General features: G+C 35.3%; 1 protein-coding gene across 2 annotated transcripts; it reads right to left on the reverse strand.

Annotated features, from left to right (window-relative positions):
- Nucleotides 1–2,656: 2,656 nt before the first annotated feature.
- LOC116003498 (transcription factor TGA2.2-like) lies at nt 2,657–7,167 on the reverse strand. Of its 2 annotated transcripts, none has more exons than XM_031243383.1 (10): nt 7,016–7,167; nt 6,651–6,751; nt 5,840–5,919; nt 5,519–5,740; nt 5,263–5,340; nt 4,771–4,830; nt 4,198–4,275; nt 3,987–4,047; nt 3,292–3,809; nt 2,657–2,982 (listed from the first exon to the last, which is right to left on the reverse strand). In XM_031243383.1, exons 1-10 carry the CDS (start codon nt 7,099–7,101, stop codon nt 2,833–2,835), a joined length of 1,434 nt encoding a protein of 477 aa, XP_031099243.1. In that variant the 5' UTR covers nt 7,102–7,167; the 3' UTR covers nt 2,657–2,832. The 2 variants fall into 2 exon arrangements, with proteins under 2 accessions (XP_031099243.1, XP_031099244.1); XM_031243384.1 differs by having other exon boundaries at nt 7,043–7,116.
- Nucleotides 7,168–12,274: the final 5,107 nt, after the last annotated feature.

Here is a 12,274-nt window from a genome sequence, read left to right on the forward strand (position 1 = left end):
TATTATTATTGGCATAACTCAGCACAGATGTCAAGTTTAACAAAGCACTGTCCAATTTTCCATACTTGATTGCAACACAAGCCTTGTGACAGTATGGACTTGTAGCTTTAATCACTTCATTAATAATCCCAAAATCACAATCTTCACCACTCCACCGCCTCAGAATTAATTGTAGATATCCAAACTTCATCTTCAATCTCTGGATTGCGTCCTTCAAGTTGACAGACAAGCCCTCATGCTTCTCTTGGCATTCCAGGCAGTTCAAGGGGTCATATTCATGAGGCTGAGCATTCTCCCTCTGCTTCATAATATGAGATTGCAAATCTTGCATACCCTGCAAGTAAAAAAAAAAAAAAAAAAAAAAACATTACAGATGTGCATCATTTGAGTTTACCACTTTACCATGTTATCTTCTTTTAGTTGGTTAAAAATTAAAATAAAGAAAAAAATTTATTGCCTCAAAAATAGGAAAGTAATGTATCAATTGAATTCTATTTGAGACTTCTCAGAATCGATAACATCAGAAAAGCATACCTCTGAGCAGAAAGGAATAAGCTTATCGAGCAAATCAAAGCTTGCGAAAGTTATTCCTAGGGCCCTGCCTTCATCAGTGGTATCATGTATGCCAAAAGAGTTCATTGCGGTGGCTGCTTCTTTGGACACAGCTTCCATATGTGTCAAGAGATCTACCATTTTTATTGTACTGTTTGAATGGATGTAGACTCTATATGACTCTGAAAGTAGCTTCAGTAGCTTCTTCACAAAGCATTGTTGCTTAATGAGAGAAGTCCTCAACAATCTATACTCCACATGAAGAGATTCAACTTGATAATCCAAAGATCCCATCAAATTTATTTTCCCCTTTATGAACTCCTTCAGATTTTCAATAATAAAGTAAACAAAATCCCAGAGAAGCTCATCGGTTATTGTAGTCTTATTGGACTGCAATAACATGGAAGCCTTCTGGAACTTAATAAGAATCAATTTGACTTCTGGCATAACAAGCTCAATCTTCTGTAGCAACTGACAAAGCTTGAGCCTCAATCTGCTTGCCATGTCATCATCCATTTCATCAATCCAATACAAGGCACCCAGGCATCCCACCTTATCAACCACAGCTCCAATAACAGTTACTAGATGACCCAAGTTCTCATGCTCAATGTATCCATTTCTAGCAAAATCAACAAATTTTCTCAAGAACCTTAGCTTCTGTTCTAGAATCCCAATTTGTCCCTTCAATGGAACAAGCAGATCAGCCTTTGACTTCATTAATCCTCTCAGATTCTCCATTGACATATCAAGGAATTCCAACAAAATCCTGTCACTCATTCGACCTTGAGAACATGATAGCTTTGAAAACAAGACATGTACCATTACAATATCTGTCTTGATTACATTGATGTTTTCAAGAGCATTCATAACAATGGATTCTAATTCCTGGATCTTCCCATAATTTCTGTCAACCCCATCGAAAAGACTTGAATGTATATCAGAGACCATTTTGCTAACACCTCCAAGGAAATGGTTCAGGTACATATCCTCAGAGCAATGTTCAGTGCACATGAGAATGTTGTTCAGGAGCTGAAGCTGCAACATGAGAGCCTGTATTTGATCTCTCAACTGAACTGAAAGATCCATTCGGTCCCCTATAGCCTGCAGCCAACACAAGGCGAAAACACATTCAGCACTGGCCTTCTCCCCAATCCCCATATCTGATTCTTGTTTCTCTCTGAGGCAATTCATCGAGCACCTTTGCTGCATGCACCGGAATGACTTTAGCATAAGGTAGCCATCCTTCACGTGAAGTCAACTGAATTTCCATAATTGTTTAAGTTTCCGGGTTGAAAACTGTACCAATTAATGAAATGCCTTGACTTTCTTGTGGGATCTCAAACCGGTTATGTTGTCGGGGGATGATAAATTAAAAATTAAAACTAATTACGGAGTACATTACAATATTATATAAAATATAATAAATTACAATTAAAATAATATAAGAAATTATAAATCATAATAATCATTTTTTTTATTATAAAAATAACAATAGTAGGGAGGGAGGGAGGGTATATGAGTTATTGCGGTTCAAAGTGCATACAAAGCCATTTATTTGAAACTGAAACTGCACAGGCATTCAGAGGATGGATCGGTCATCTTTCCATTAATATCACGTGCAGTGATGCATCTCTTGGAGGCTTGTTTTTAGGAATTTAATGATTTTCCTGTGGAGATAATCTTAAAAATGCAATTCCCTTATTATATTCACATTATTATTTTAAGATATTGTAGTGACCAGCTATTGTGAATATAATTCTCGTACTCAAAAATCACATATTTTTCTTAACATTATTTTAATTGAATTCATCGCATAAAATCTTTTTAATGTGATTTACTTTTTTACGTATAATTGTACACAATCTCAAGTAATAGTTACAACCCTTCAAAAAAAAAAAAGCTATTAAATATACCGCCAAGTGGGATAGACAACCATACCGACAATGCCTCCGGAGTTGTTTTTAATCTGTCACACAACCTACGTACAGTGCATGCATGTCTCTGATTTTCTCTGCCTTATTTCCTTTTTTTTCATATTTTATTTGATTTTTGTCTTATTATCCAATGCATTAATCTCTTCAAGGTTTGTAAAAAAAAAATGTAGTTAAAAATAAAAACCCAACATGCATCTAGAGTGGATAAGATAAAAGGAGAAGTTGTTGATTTACAAAGACCAAACAAAGAAAAGATTGACAAATGTTTAAAGCACCAGAAATATGTGATCTATATAAGGTTTTCACACTGCCCTCTCAACTCACAAACTATCATCATCTCCTCAGATCAGCAGTCTCGGGGACGAGCTAACCATAGCGAGCTGAGAGCCCGAAGCCTTGACATGTAATCGTTGATGGCCAGGAGGGCACGAGCAGCTTGACGAGTCGTCAAGATTCTATGCAGTTGGTGCAATGTCTGCTGCCTCAACAGATCAGCCTAACATCAATAAACATATCTAATTATACTGGAAAAAGGTCAATGCGTGAAAATAACATGTTAACGAGCTTAATTACAACTTTAAAACATTCATAGACCTAATAGACACCTTGTATATAAAGTTTAGAAACATTTTTTTATCATTCTCCCTATATATTATATTGAATGTAATGTGTTATATATTTTACCTGATGCCAAAGACCTGGTGGTCTAATGGCACCCAGTTGCACCCCACATGTGAAAGGGCAGGTTCGAGCGTAGAGGCGATATTGGCTCTTTGTGCGTAGTACTCAAAAAAAAAAATTTTACCTGATGAAGGAAGTTCTCTATAGTGGCTAGCTTCCCCATGGCGATCGCCATTTGCCCCATGTAGTCCGTCACATTGCCCGAGCCATTAGGCCCAAGGGAGGTGGACGACAGCGTCTCGACGAGCAGTTGCTGCAACGCCTCCATGCCTTGCGACAGCGCATCCTCGGCCTGCTGGGAAGACTGCTGCAAGTTGCAAATCCCCACTAACTGCTGTTCTGTCAAGGGCTCCAAGTGGTTTCCAAGTATCTTGAGGAGCTCCGAGGAGCGGAACCCGCCCAGCCACATAAAACATCTCTCTGCCGGGGTTAGCCACATCCCCGACAGCATGTGGAACACATCCGACTTTGCACCGATGCTCGTTATCCTAAAGATTTCGTCGTAATGGGACATCACTCCATCGACAAGAAGGCGGAGCTCGTTGTCTCCCACCAAACAATTTACAGCTGATCTCAAGTCGTTTATAAGGCGCTGATGCTCATCGAGCCAGCGTGCATATTCCATGTCGAATGCCAATGCCCCTACAAAGTATTATTAAAGATTCAAACCAATAGGAATCAATTCAGTTCTACTCGAGCTAAAAACCGATGGAATGAGCAACAGATAACACAACTCGAGACATTTATATTGTTTTCCCAGAAAGTTAATACACAAATGTGTCTGAACTATAGTACAAAAAAGTTTGGGAATTTGCTAACCATTTCCAATAGTCGTCGAATGGCTCTTGTCTCCAACGAACCCGTTTGCAACAAATACTCCCTGTATTTTACAACATGATACCCTTAAGATGTGTACGAATTCTATTAGGCTAACAGAACGTGACATTTGTGATGTGGAGTCGTCACAAGTAAAACGCATATTAGGTATGATCAGAACCATAAAAAGGAGTCGGAGAAGGCAGAAAAGCACCTGTTGGCGGGCTTGCTTAAGTTCCTGCTCTAGTTGTGTAAGCCTGAGCCTACTAGTCTCGAGTTGTTGAACATACGCCTATCGAAAAACATCATAATTCACATTAGAGTGCATAAGTATCTACAATATCTAATTCAAAGGCACACGATTTTCACAACGCACAAGTTGCATATTTGACAATTCCAAAAACAGGAGCTATAAAGACAAGATTCATTCCTTTTTTATACACATTATTGATCTATTTGCTATATCTAAGCTTAAAGATAAGGCAAAAGACAAAATTTGTCCTTAAGCATCATATGATGATACAATTTCCTAAGCCAGCTAGCTAGACAATGTCTACTGATTTAATAAGGTTTTCAAGACAAAAACATTCTGCACATCAAGAACACAAACACTACACAGCACTTTGCCCGAAATATTACCCTTTAATTAATAGCTAAAAACACTTCTCTCATTTTGTACGTTTTCGTGATGAAGCAAAACAGATCAATCCGGGCATCAGGATAAAAGCACAAGGATTTTATGAACAGAACATAATATATATGTATTGCATATTGAATTATATAGTACTTTCTTCCTCAACCGGCTCTTGCGTGCAGCTTCTCTGTTCTGGGCTAGTCTACGAAGCGCCTGTAGAAAAATGCAGCACAAAATCATTAGCTACAAGATCCAATTTTAGATATTTGGTTTAGCTTTTATTAAGTAATGAAAGTATAGAAAATCATCAAATACACCCCTAAACAAGATGAATCAATTAGGCTCCGAACTTTTAAAAGTTGCAATTAAGCACATAAACATGTCCAAGCCCAAAAACCAATTAGTGACTTGTAATAGTAGGTTGTTAAGGTTTTGGTGAGCTTTGAGGGAAAAATCAGCGACCGTTCACCTTCTAAAAAAAGGTGTGATGCACGGAAAAACTGGGCGTTGTTGGGCCTGAATGCTTGAAAATCACTAGTTGATAAGTTTAATTGCAACTTTTAAAAATTTAGACACCTAATTGATTTCTAGTATAAAGTTTGGGGTCTATTCGACCCTTTTTCCCGTGAAAGTAACAGATACTACCTTTTGCTCCCCAGGTCTCCCTTTGGACTGCTCCATTGAATCCACAACTAGTACAGAACCATGCTGGACACCAAGGCTCTAAAATCAGATGAAAATTACAGATTATATTAGCAAAATACACAACTTTCCTTATAAAAAAAAAAAGTCTACTATATTATTGAGCATATAATACATAAACATAAATGTGCAATCCAACTGTCAACTTAGACCTTAAGTTGAAATAGAGCACATGCTTCAATTTATATTAGGTGAAAACCTGAATTTTCTCTTCAGTGTCGACATCTGTGGAGGTGTCAGTCTGCTGGCTGTGCTCTGCCGTGCCAGACTCTCCCCAGTTCTCAAAGCTCCCATTTCCCAAACCGCCACCGCCACCTAAAACTCTGCCACCCATTAGTGCGGTGGCGCCGCCTCTCTGCATCATAAACCTCCCCGCATCCACCCCTGTTTCCGATGACCCCATTTCCGTTGACCCAATGCTCTGCATTTCACCACTTTCACCGTTCATTATTATTCCACACCAAACCATATATGCGCGCGCACACATATATAGAGAGAGAGAGATTTAGAAAAATTGTACCGTGTTGATATCAGCAAAGTGTAAGCTATTTGGAGAGACAATGGAGGCATTGCTTAGTCTCATGTCATTATAAATTGAGCCTGGAATGCATCAAAGATTTCAAATTTAAGATTAATATACCATCAACATGTGTCTTAATATACATACTATTCTGCAGAGGTTTAAAGAGCCAAATCCAATATACATACACACACCCATATATATATATATATATATATATAGCCCGTAAGGGCAGCCTGAGTGGCAAGACCAAGACGCTCGCGGCCGTGAGGTCCTGAGTTCGAAACCGTCTGCCACCCGGGTTTGAGCCGGTCAGCTATGGGCAACCTAGGCTGGTTAACCTCCTTGTGGTCCTTTGCCGGCTAGGATCACAGGGCGAGGGTTTACTCACATACTCGGAAGAGGAGTGGGGTTTGCCTCGATAAACCCAATATATATATATATATATATATATATTTCACCTCAAATGTGGTTGCACCTTAACGTGGGGTCCTTGAGACAGCTTAAAAAATGCACCACCAATAGTGCTAGAAAAATGCACAATAATAAAATACACAAATACACAACAAAACGCACAACACACTCAAAAAAACACCATTCCTCCCAACATCTAATTATGCATTTCCGAACAGTGTGTGGTGCATTTATGCATATCTAATGGTGCATTTTTGGATGTATTTATGTTTGTGCCCTTTCGTAACACTATTGGTGCATATAGGATATAGCTACGACCTCACTGACCGCACGCTAAGTCACGACTGCAACTGAAATAAGCTCTATATATATATAGAGAGAGATAGAGAGAGTATACTTCTGCTTAAATCAACAGCATCTTCTTGATGAAAGGGAGCAGAGTTGTCAAGTTCGCCTATATCCAAGAAACGCCCACCATTTCTACCACCTTCGTCACCTCTACAAAAACACCCATTACAGGGAAAACCTCAAAGTTAGACCCAATAATCTGCACCATGCACAACCTAGCCCTGCACTCTATCTATCCTTTTAACTTTTGCATATAATTTGGACATATCTAACAAGCCCAGAAGATACAAATTTTCAGCACATCAAAACACAGACAGACAGACAACATATATATTCTCTAAAAGCAAAACAAACACCCAAAAAGACATGCAAAACCTTGGAGAAGCAGAGAAAGGAATACAGTAACTGAGAAACCTGAGGTAAAAAGCAGAGTTGCAATACATGTCTGATGAGTTGGGGAGAGAAACAGGGGGAATTACAGAAGCTTTGAAGCTCTGCATTTCACAGTATTCTCTCTCTCTCTAAAAGTTGTTTTTGTGTGTGCGGTGCATCAGTGCATATATTCCAGGTAACAAGTGACCACCAAAAGGTGGTAAGAAGAAGAACAAAGGTTAAAAAGGAATCTAGAACAAATAAAAAAATAATAATAATAATAAAAGGGGAAAAAAAACAAGGTTTGGGTTTTGGAGTGTAAATCTTGAAGATATCTTCCCCAACAGAGGGTTGATAGATGGCGTTTCAGAACGGGTACTTCTCGTTAATTATACAACTGTCAGATACGCAGAATTATTTATTATGTTTTTCTTTTCTTTATTTCTTTTGGATTCTTCTCCATACATCCTTCCAATGTTATAGGATGCCTTAAAAGGACTTTTGACCCTTTTTTTCTTTCTTTCTTTTTTCCTAAGAAAAAAAAATTCCAATTCTCTCCATTTTCATTTATTATTTACCAGTTTAAATTATTTCTTCTTAATTTTTATTTTTGAATATAAAATTTAGCATTTTAATACTAAATATATAAGCTAAAAGTTTTTTATTTTTCATTTTTGTGAGCGACGAGAAATTAGACATGGAACCATTACTCAATTTTATACGTTAGGACATGAAGCAACCACAACGGGAAAGCATGAAGCATACACGTGCTAGATGAAATTGACGTGAACAGGTAAATGGGGTTCAGTTTTCAAGGGTAAAATTGCATAAGCTTTATCCTTGAATTGGTTCTTTTCCTAGCTTTCATAGTATGGGGACTACTATGGGCTATAGGAGTCAGTAAAAAGATGCTCCTAGTATCATCCTCAAGGGACTAGTATAGCTTTGATACCATATTACCATTCATTTCTTTCGATTGCAGGTTTATATGGATTGTGAGTTGTCATTATTTTTAAAGCATCTACACCAATAAGTTTTTGTTGGTTTTTTTGAATGGCATTTAGGTGATAGATAATGATTTGGAGGATAGTTGAAGAGGAAAGAATGAATTTGCAGAAGAGTTGGTTTTTGTGTGGTTCAGGAGAAGAGAGAAATTTTGAAGCATTGCATCCCTGCACGTTGATGCGCAAGGCATGCCTAGAGTACACACATCTTCCGAGCGCGTAAATCACTTTTTTTTTTTTCTGACAATGTTGTTTTCCATCATTTTTTTTCCTCTCATTTTCTCTTTCCCTTCTCTCTCCTACTTGGCTTCTAAAAAAATTGTGTAAAAACCAAACTAGTATGGATGCTCTAATTTCCTTTCGTGTTGCTTACGCGAATGATGACAACGACGGCAGGGGGTGATTGGTTGCTCTAGTACTGTAAACGAAAAATGACTCAAAAAATGTTATTTTCTGAAAAAGCCACTCTATTTTTTTTACTGACCGCACCCTTATTTTCCATTGACTTTTATTTTCCTCAAGCCAAACACTAAAAACAAGAAAAATAATTTCCAGATTAAAAAAAATAAAATAAAAATTATTAATGGGTATGCTCTTGAAAAAAAAAAATCATCAAATAAGACAAAGAAAATATAGTGTACTATTTTTTACTCTTTTTTTTTTTTTTAATCTCTCACTCTCCCTTGGTTGTTTGTCACTCTGGAATTATCTGTCTATCAGTCCATTGGCTCTCTGTCAAAGATTTGGAGACATGGTGATATTTGACATGTCTGGTTGGAACATCATCTCCATCATTATCGCAATCCTAGTATAGGTTTTCTAGTAACTATTGAAAACTATAGATTCTTCATTTTCTATTTCTTCAAACAAAAATCTTCCTCGATTCTTTCTCGGTAAAACCTCCTTCGGTAAATCAAGATTTGACAGCCTTTGGACACAGTGATTGATGGGTTTTCTAGTCAGACTCAAAGCACAATTTTCATCTTAATTCCAATCATTCTGTACCATCAAGTTCAGTCTTGTCATTTCTAATTTTCTGACTTTTTTTTAGCTATAATTGCTGACTAGATCTGTCTAATTTTTTATTTTTTATTTTTGAAACTAAGATTGAATTTGTTTGTTTTTTAAACACCTTGACCCGGTTTGGTAAACGATTGTTAGCTGATTGGGTTGGCTGTTTGGGTTAGAAGGTATAATTTGTTGATAACATTAGCTGATTGTAAATAGTTGTTTGATAAATTAGCTGTTAGGGAATAACTGTTTAGTATAATTTCTTTTCTCAAAAAGCTAATTGAAAAGGCTGTTTTGAGTAGCCTTTTGAATTTTAGCATTTTGGAGTTACAAAAAGCTAATTAACCAAACATTTATATTGATTTTTTAACCAAGTCAAACAACTAATAGTTGTCAAATAAACCAAAATTGGCTGATATGCTGATTATTTACCAAACAGGACCCTTGTGTTCAGATGACACATCTGTGACTCTCTTTTCGAGAAGATCACATGATTGAGAAAATATAGCACAAATATTAGTCAATGATATAAGAGAAAGTAACACTTTATTGAATTATAATAATATAATTGATTTTCTCTTAATTATAAGTGTATTAGTTTTTTTTTTTGAAAGGTAAACGTAGCTATTCCATTAATTCATAACATAAAACGTTTACATCAATGATCAATGAAATGGTAAACCATTCATTACAGTCAGACATAGAAACAACTTTTCTAACTATGATATAGAAAATTTGAATCGCAGACTGTTTCATAACTAGGAAGTTATGTTCCTTCAAGGAGCTTAAAGCTTCATCAGAGATCTGGATCTTCGTCATCATTCTTTTTTGCTCGCCCAGAATAAGATCAACACTTGCCGAAACCAAACTAAACGATTTATGCTAATGAAAATGAAAAGCTCGTGAAAGTAACAAGAGGAAAAATGCTCGTGAAAGTAACGAGAGGAAAAACACAATAATAGAGAAAATAAAAAGTGGGTAAAGTCAAAGTAGGGTTGGGAGTTCAAGACTGCCAACACAAACCTCAATACCTACCTACTATTATTTTATTCAAAGGAAGAGAAAACGGAAGAAGAAGATCTGTGGCGGTGGTCGGAGGCGGACGGAGCTGCGACGGTAGTTAAGGCGGAAGAAGAGCGAGAGCAAACGTAGAAGGTGACCAAAACCGCCGGCTCAAAGCTCCATTAGAGCTTCGGCCGGAGGCCGGCGGTGGAAGCCGAAGTTGAGCAGCAGAGAAAGGCGTTTGGTTTTAGAGAGAAAAGGGAGGCCATAAGTGTATTAGTTAAATCTTCTAATGTAATCATTTGTTTAAGTTAAATGCAATAAATAAATAATTAATTCTCTGAATTTTCATTTTCAAAGCCTAATTGCATGTCCATAAAAGAAATTTGGGAGAAATTATCTTGTCTATTTTGAATGCTTATGCTATAAGAATGATGACATTGAGAGATTTAACTAATTTTCATAAAGTACAATACATATCTTTATTATATAGAAATATTTGAGTCTAAATTAATTATTCCCAATTTTCACCAACAAAAAATTAGAATCAATGTTCTAAGTAAATTATTTTTTATGAAATTTAATTCAATTCCTTCTCAAAATTTGTTCACGAATCAAACGGGTTGTGATAGTTCAATGATAATGTTTGTTGCTTGAATTTGGATCAAACTCAAAACAAGTTAGAATAATAAGTTAGTCTCGACTTAATTAGTTTAGTTTAATTTTTTTTTAATGTCATATATAGATTAAATATTTTATTATATTTTTATGCTCTAATTGCAGCAATATTATAAGATAAACTTCTGCATGTTGCAGGTTCATTAGGTGATGGAAGAAGCGATGCAGCAATTGAATAATGTCATGGCAAGTAGAGGGAAGTACTGAGTCACCAAACATCAATCATTATTATTAGATGGACGAGTGTCTACATCCACGATCCAAAAACACATAAAATATAATATTATATTTTATAAAATATATTATCTTACTCAAAATGTTCATTATCACAACTTGCGCGTAGGGCAAAAAAAATTTATTTTTAACATCAAAATGACGTTTCTATGACCCGTGGTCCACACAATAATTTGCCACCAGACATTTGAGTATTAAAAAATAGAAGTCATTAATCCACACACATATGACATGCCCATATTGCATACAACATTAATAAATATGTAAATTTTATAATGGCTTCTAAGTATTGGTTTAGATGATAAAAAAAAAAGGGGGTAAAATCTATAAATATTTGTAATATAAAACTTTTATAAACTATTACAAAATTTACAAAAAGTTTGAAGATGCCCTATAAAAGTTTAAAATTTGTAAAAATATATTATTTTAAGCATTTATAAAGATCTACAATATTCTTAATTGAATAATGAATAGACTCCTAATAAGAAGTTTATTTGCGGGTTGTCTAGTTTAATTTGTGGACTATTAAACAAAAGTAAAGTTTACTCAATACACATTCTTAAATAGTAGTTGTTGGTTTTCTTCGCCATCTAAAAAAATATTTGAATTTAATTCCAAATTCATTACAAGTAAAATAAAATAGACAAAGTAAGAAAACATATTATATATCTATATGTTATTAATGGTATACAGTAAAATATACAAAAGTAAGTGAAGGTTATTAATGGCATACAGTAAAATGTACAGAGTATCTAATTTTTATGGAGAAAATTTATTGCTCATTTACTTTTTTTGTTTTTCTTTAAATGGAAAGAGAGATAAATTTTCATCATTTCAATTGATTCAGCAAAAAGAAAACATGGTACTTCTTAAATGATTACCAAAATTCTTACACCCATTTCATTTTGAAAATAAAAAATGCATGAAGGATAAAGATATAATTTTTCTTTTAAAAACATAGTACACTTCTTATGAAAGATATCACACTATTTTGATTCATCTATCTAAAATGATTAATAACTATAGAATAAGAAAAAAGATCAATTTTAGAGTGAAGGGTCCGTCTTATAATCCTAACCAGCAAAAGTCAATGGTTATAAAATAAGAAGAAGAAGAAAAAAAAAAGATTAGATCAGGCGGGAAACCCATCTTGTTACCTTAAGTGACAAAGGTTAGGTTGCTCAAAGCCAATTGTTATACTATGGATTGGGATTCATATTGTATTGTGAACTCTGGTCTAAGAATTATGTGTCTGTAGATAACAATTGATGTACCTATAAACAATTTGAAGGCATATAATATGGTAATTACAGACACATAACATGATAACTAAAGATACATAAATTGTTAATTATATGAACAAAATATGTTA

The sequence above is a fragment of the Ipomoea triloba genome, chromosome 14, assembly GCF_003576645.1.
Source record: "Ipomoea triloba cultivar NCNSP0323 chromosome 14, ASM357664v1".
Lineage (NCBI taxonomy): Eukaryota > Viridiplantae > Streptophyta > Magnoliopsida > Solanales > Convolvulaceae > Ipomoea > Ipomoea triloba.

Excerpts from the sequence above, each read along its gene's own strand:
- LOC116003498 (XM_031243383.1), bottom strand. The coding sequence starts at position 7,101 with ATGCAGAGCTTCAAAGCTTCTGTAATTCCCCCTGTTTCTCTCCCCAAC. Across the intron at positions 4,276-4,770 it reads AGAGCCGGTTGAGGAAGAAA|GCGTATGTTCAACAACTCGA; the intron begins GTACTATATAAT and ends GTTTTTCGATAG. Across the intron at positions 2,983-3,291 it reads TAGAGAACTTCCTTCATCAG|GCTGATCTGTTGAGGCAGCA; the intron begins GTAAAATTTTTT and ends TATTGATGTTAG.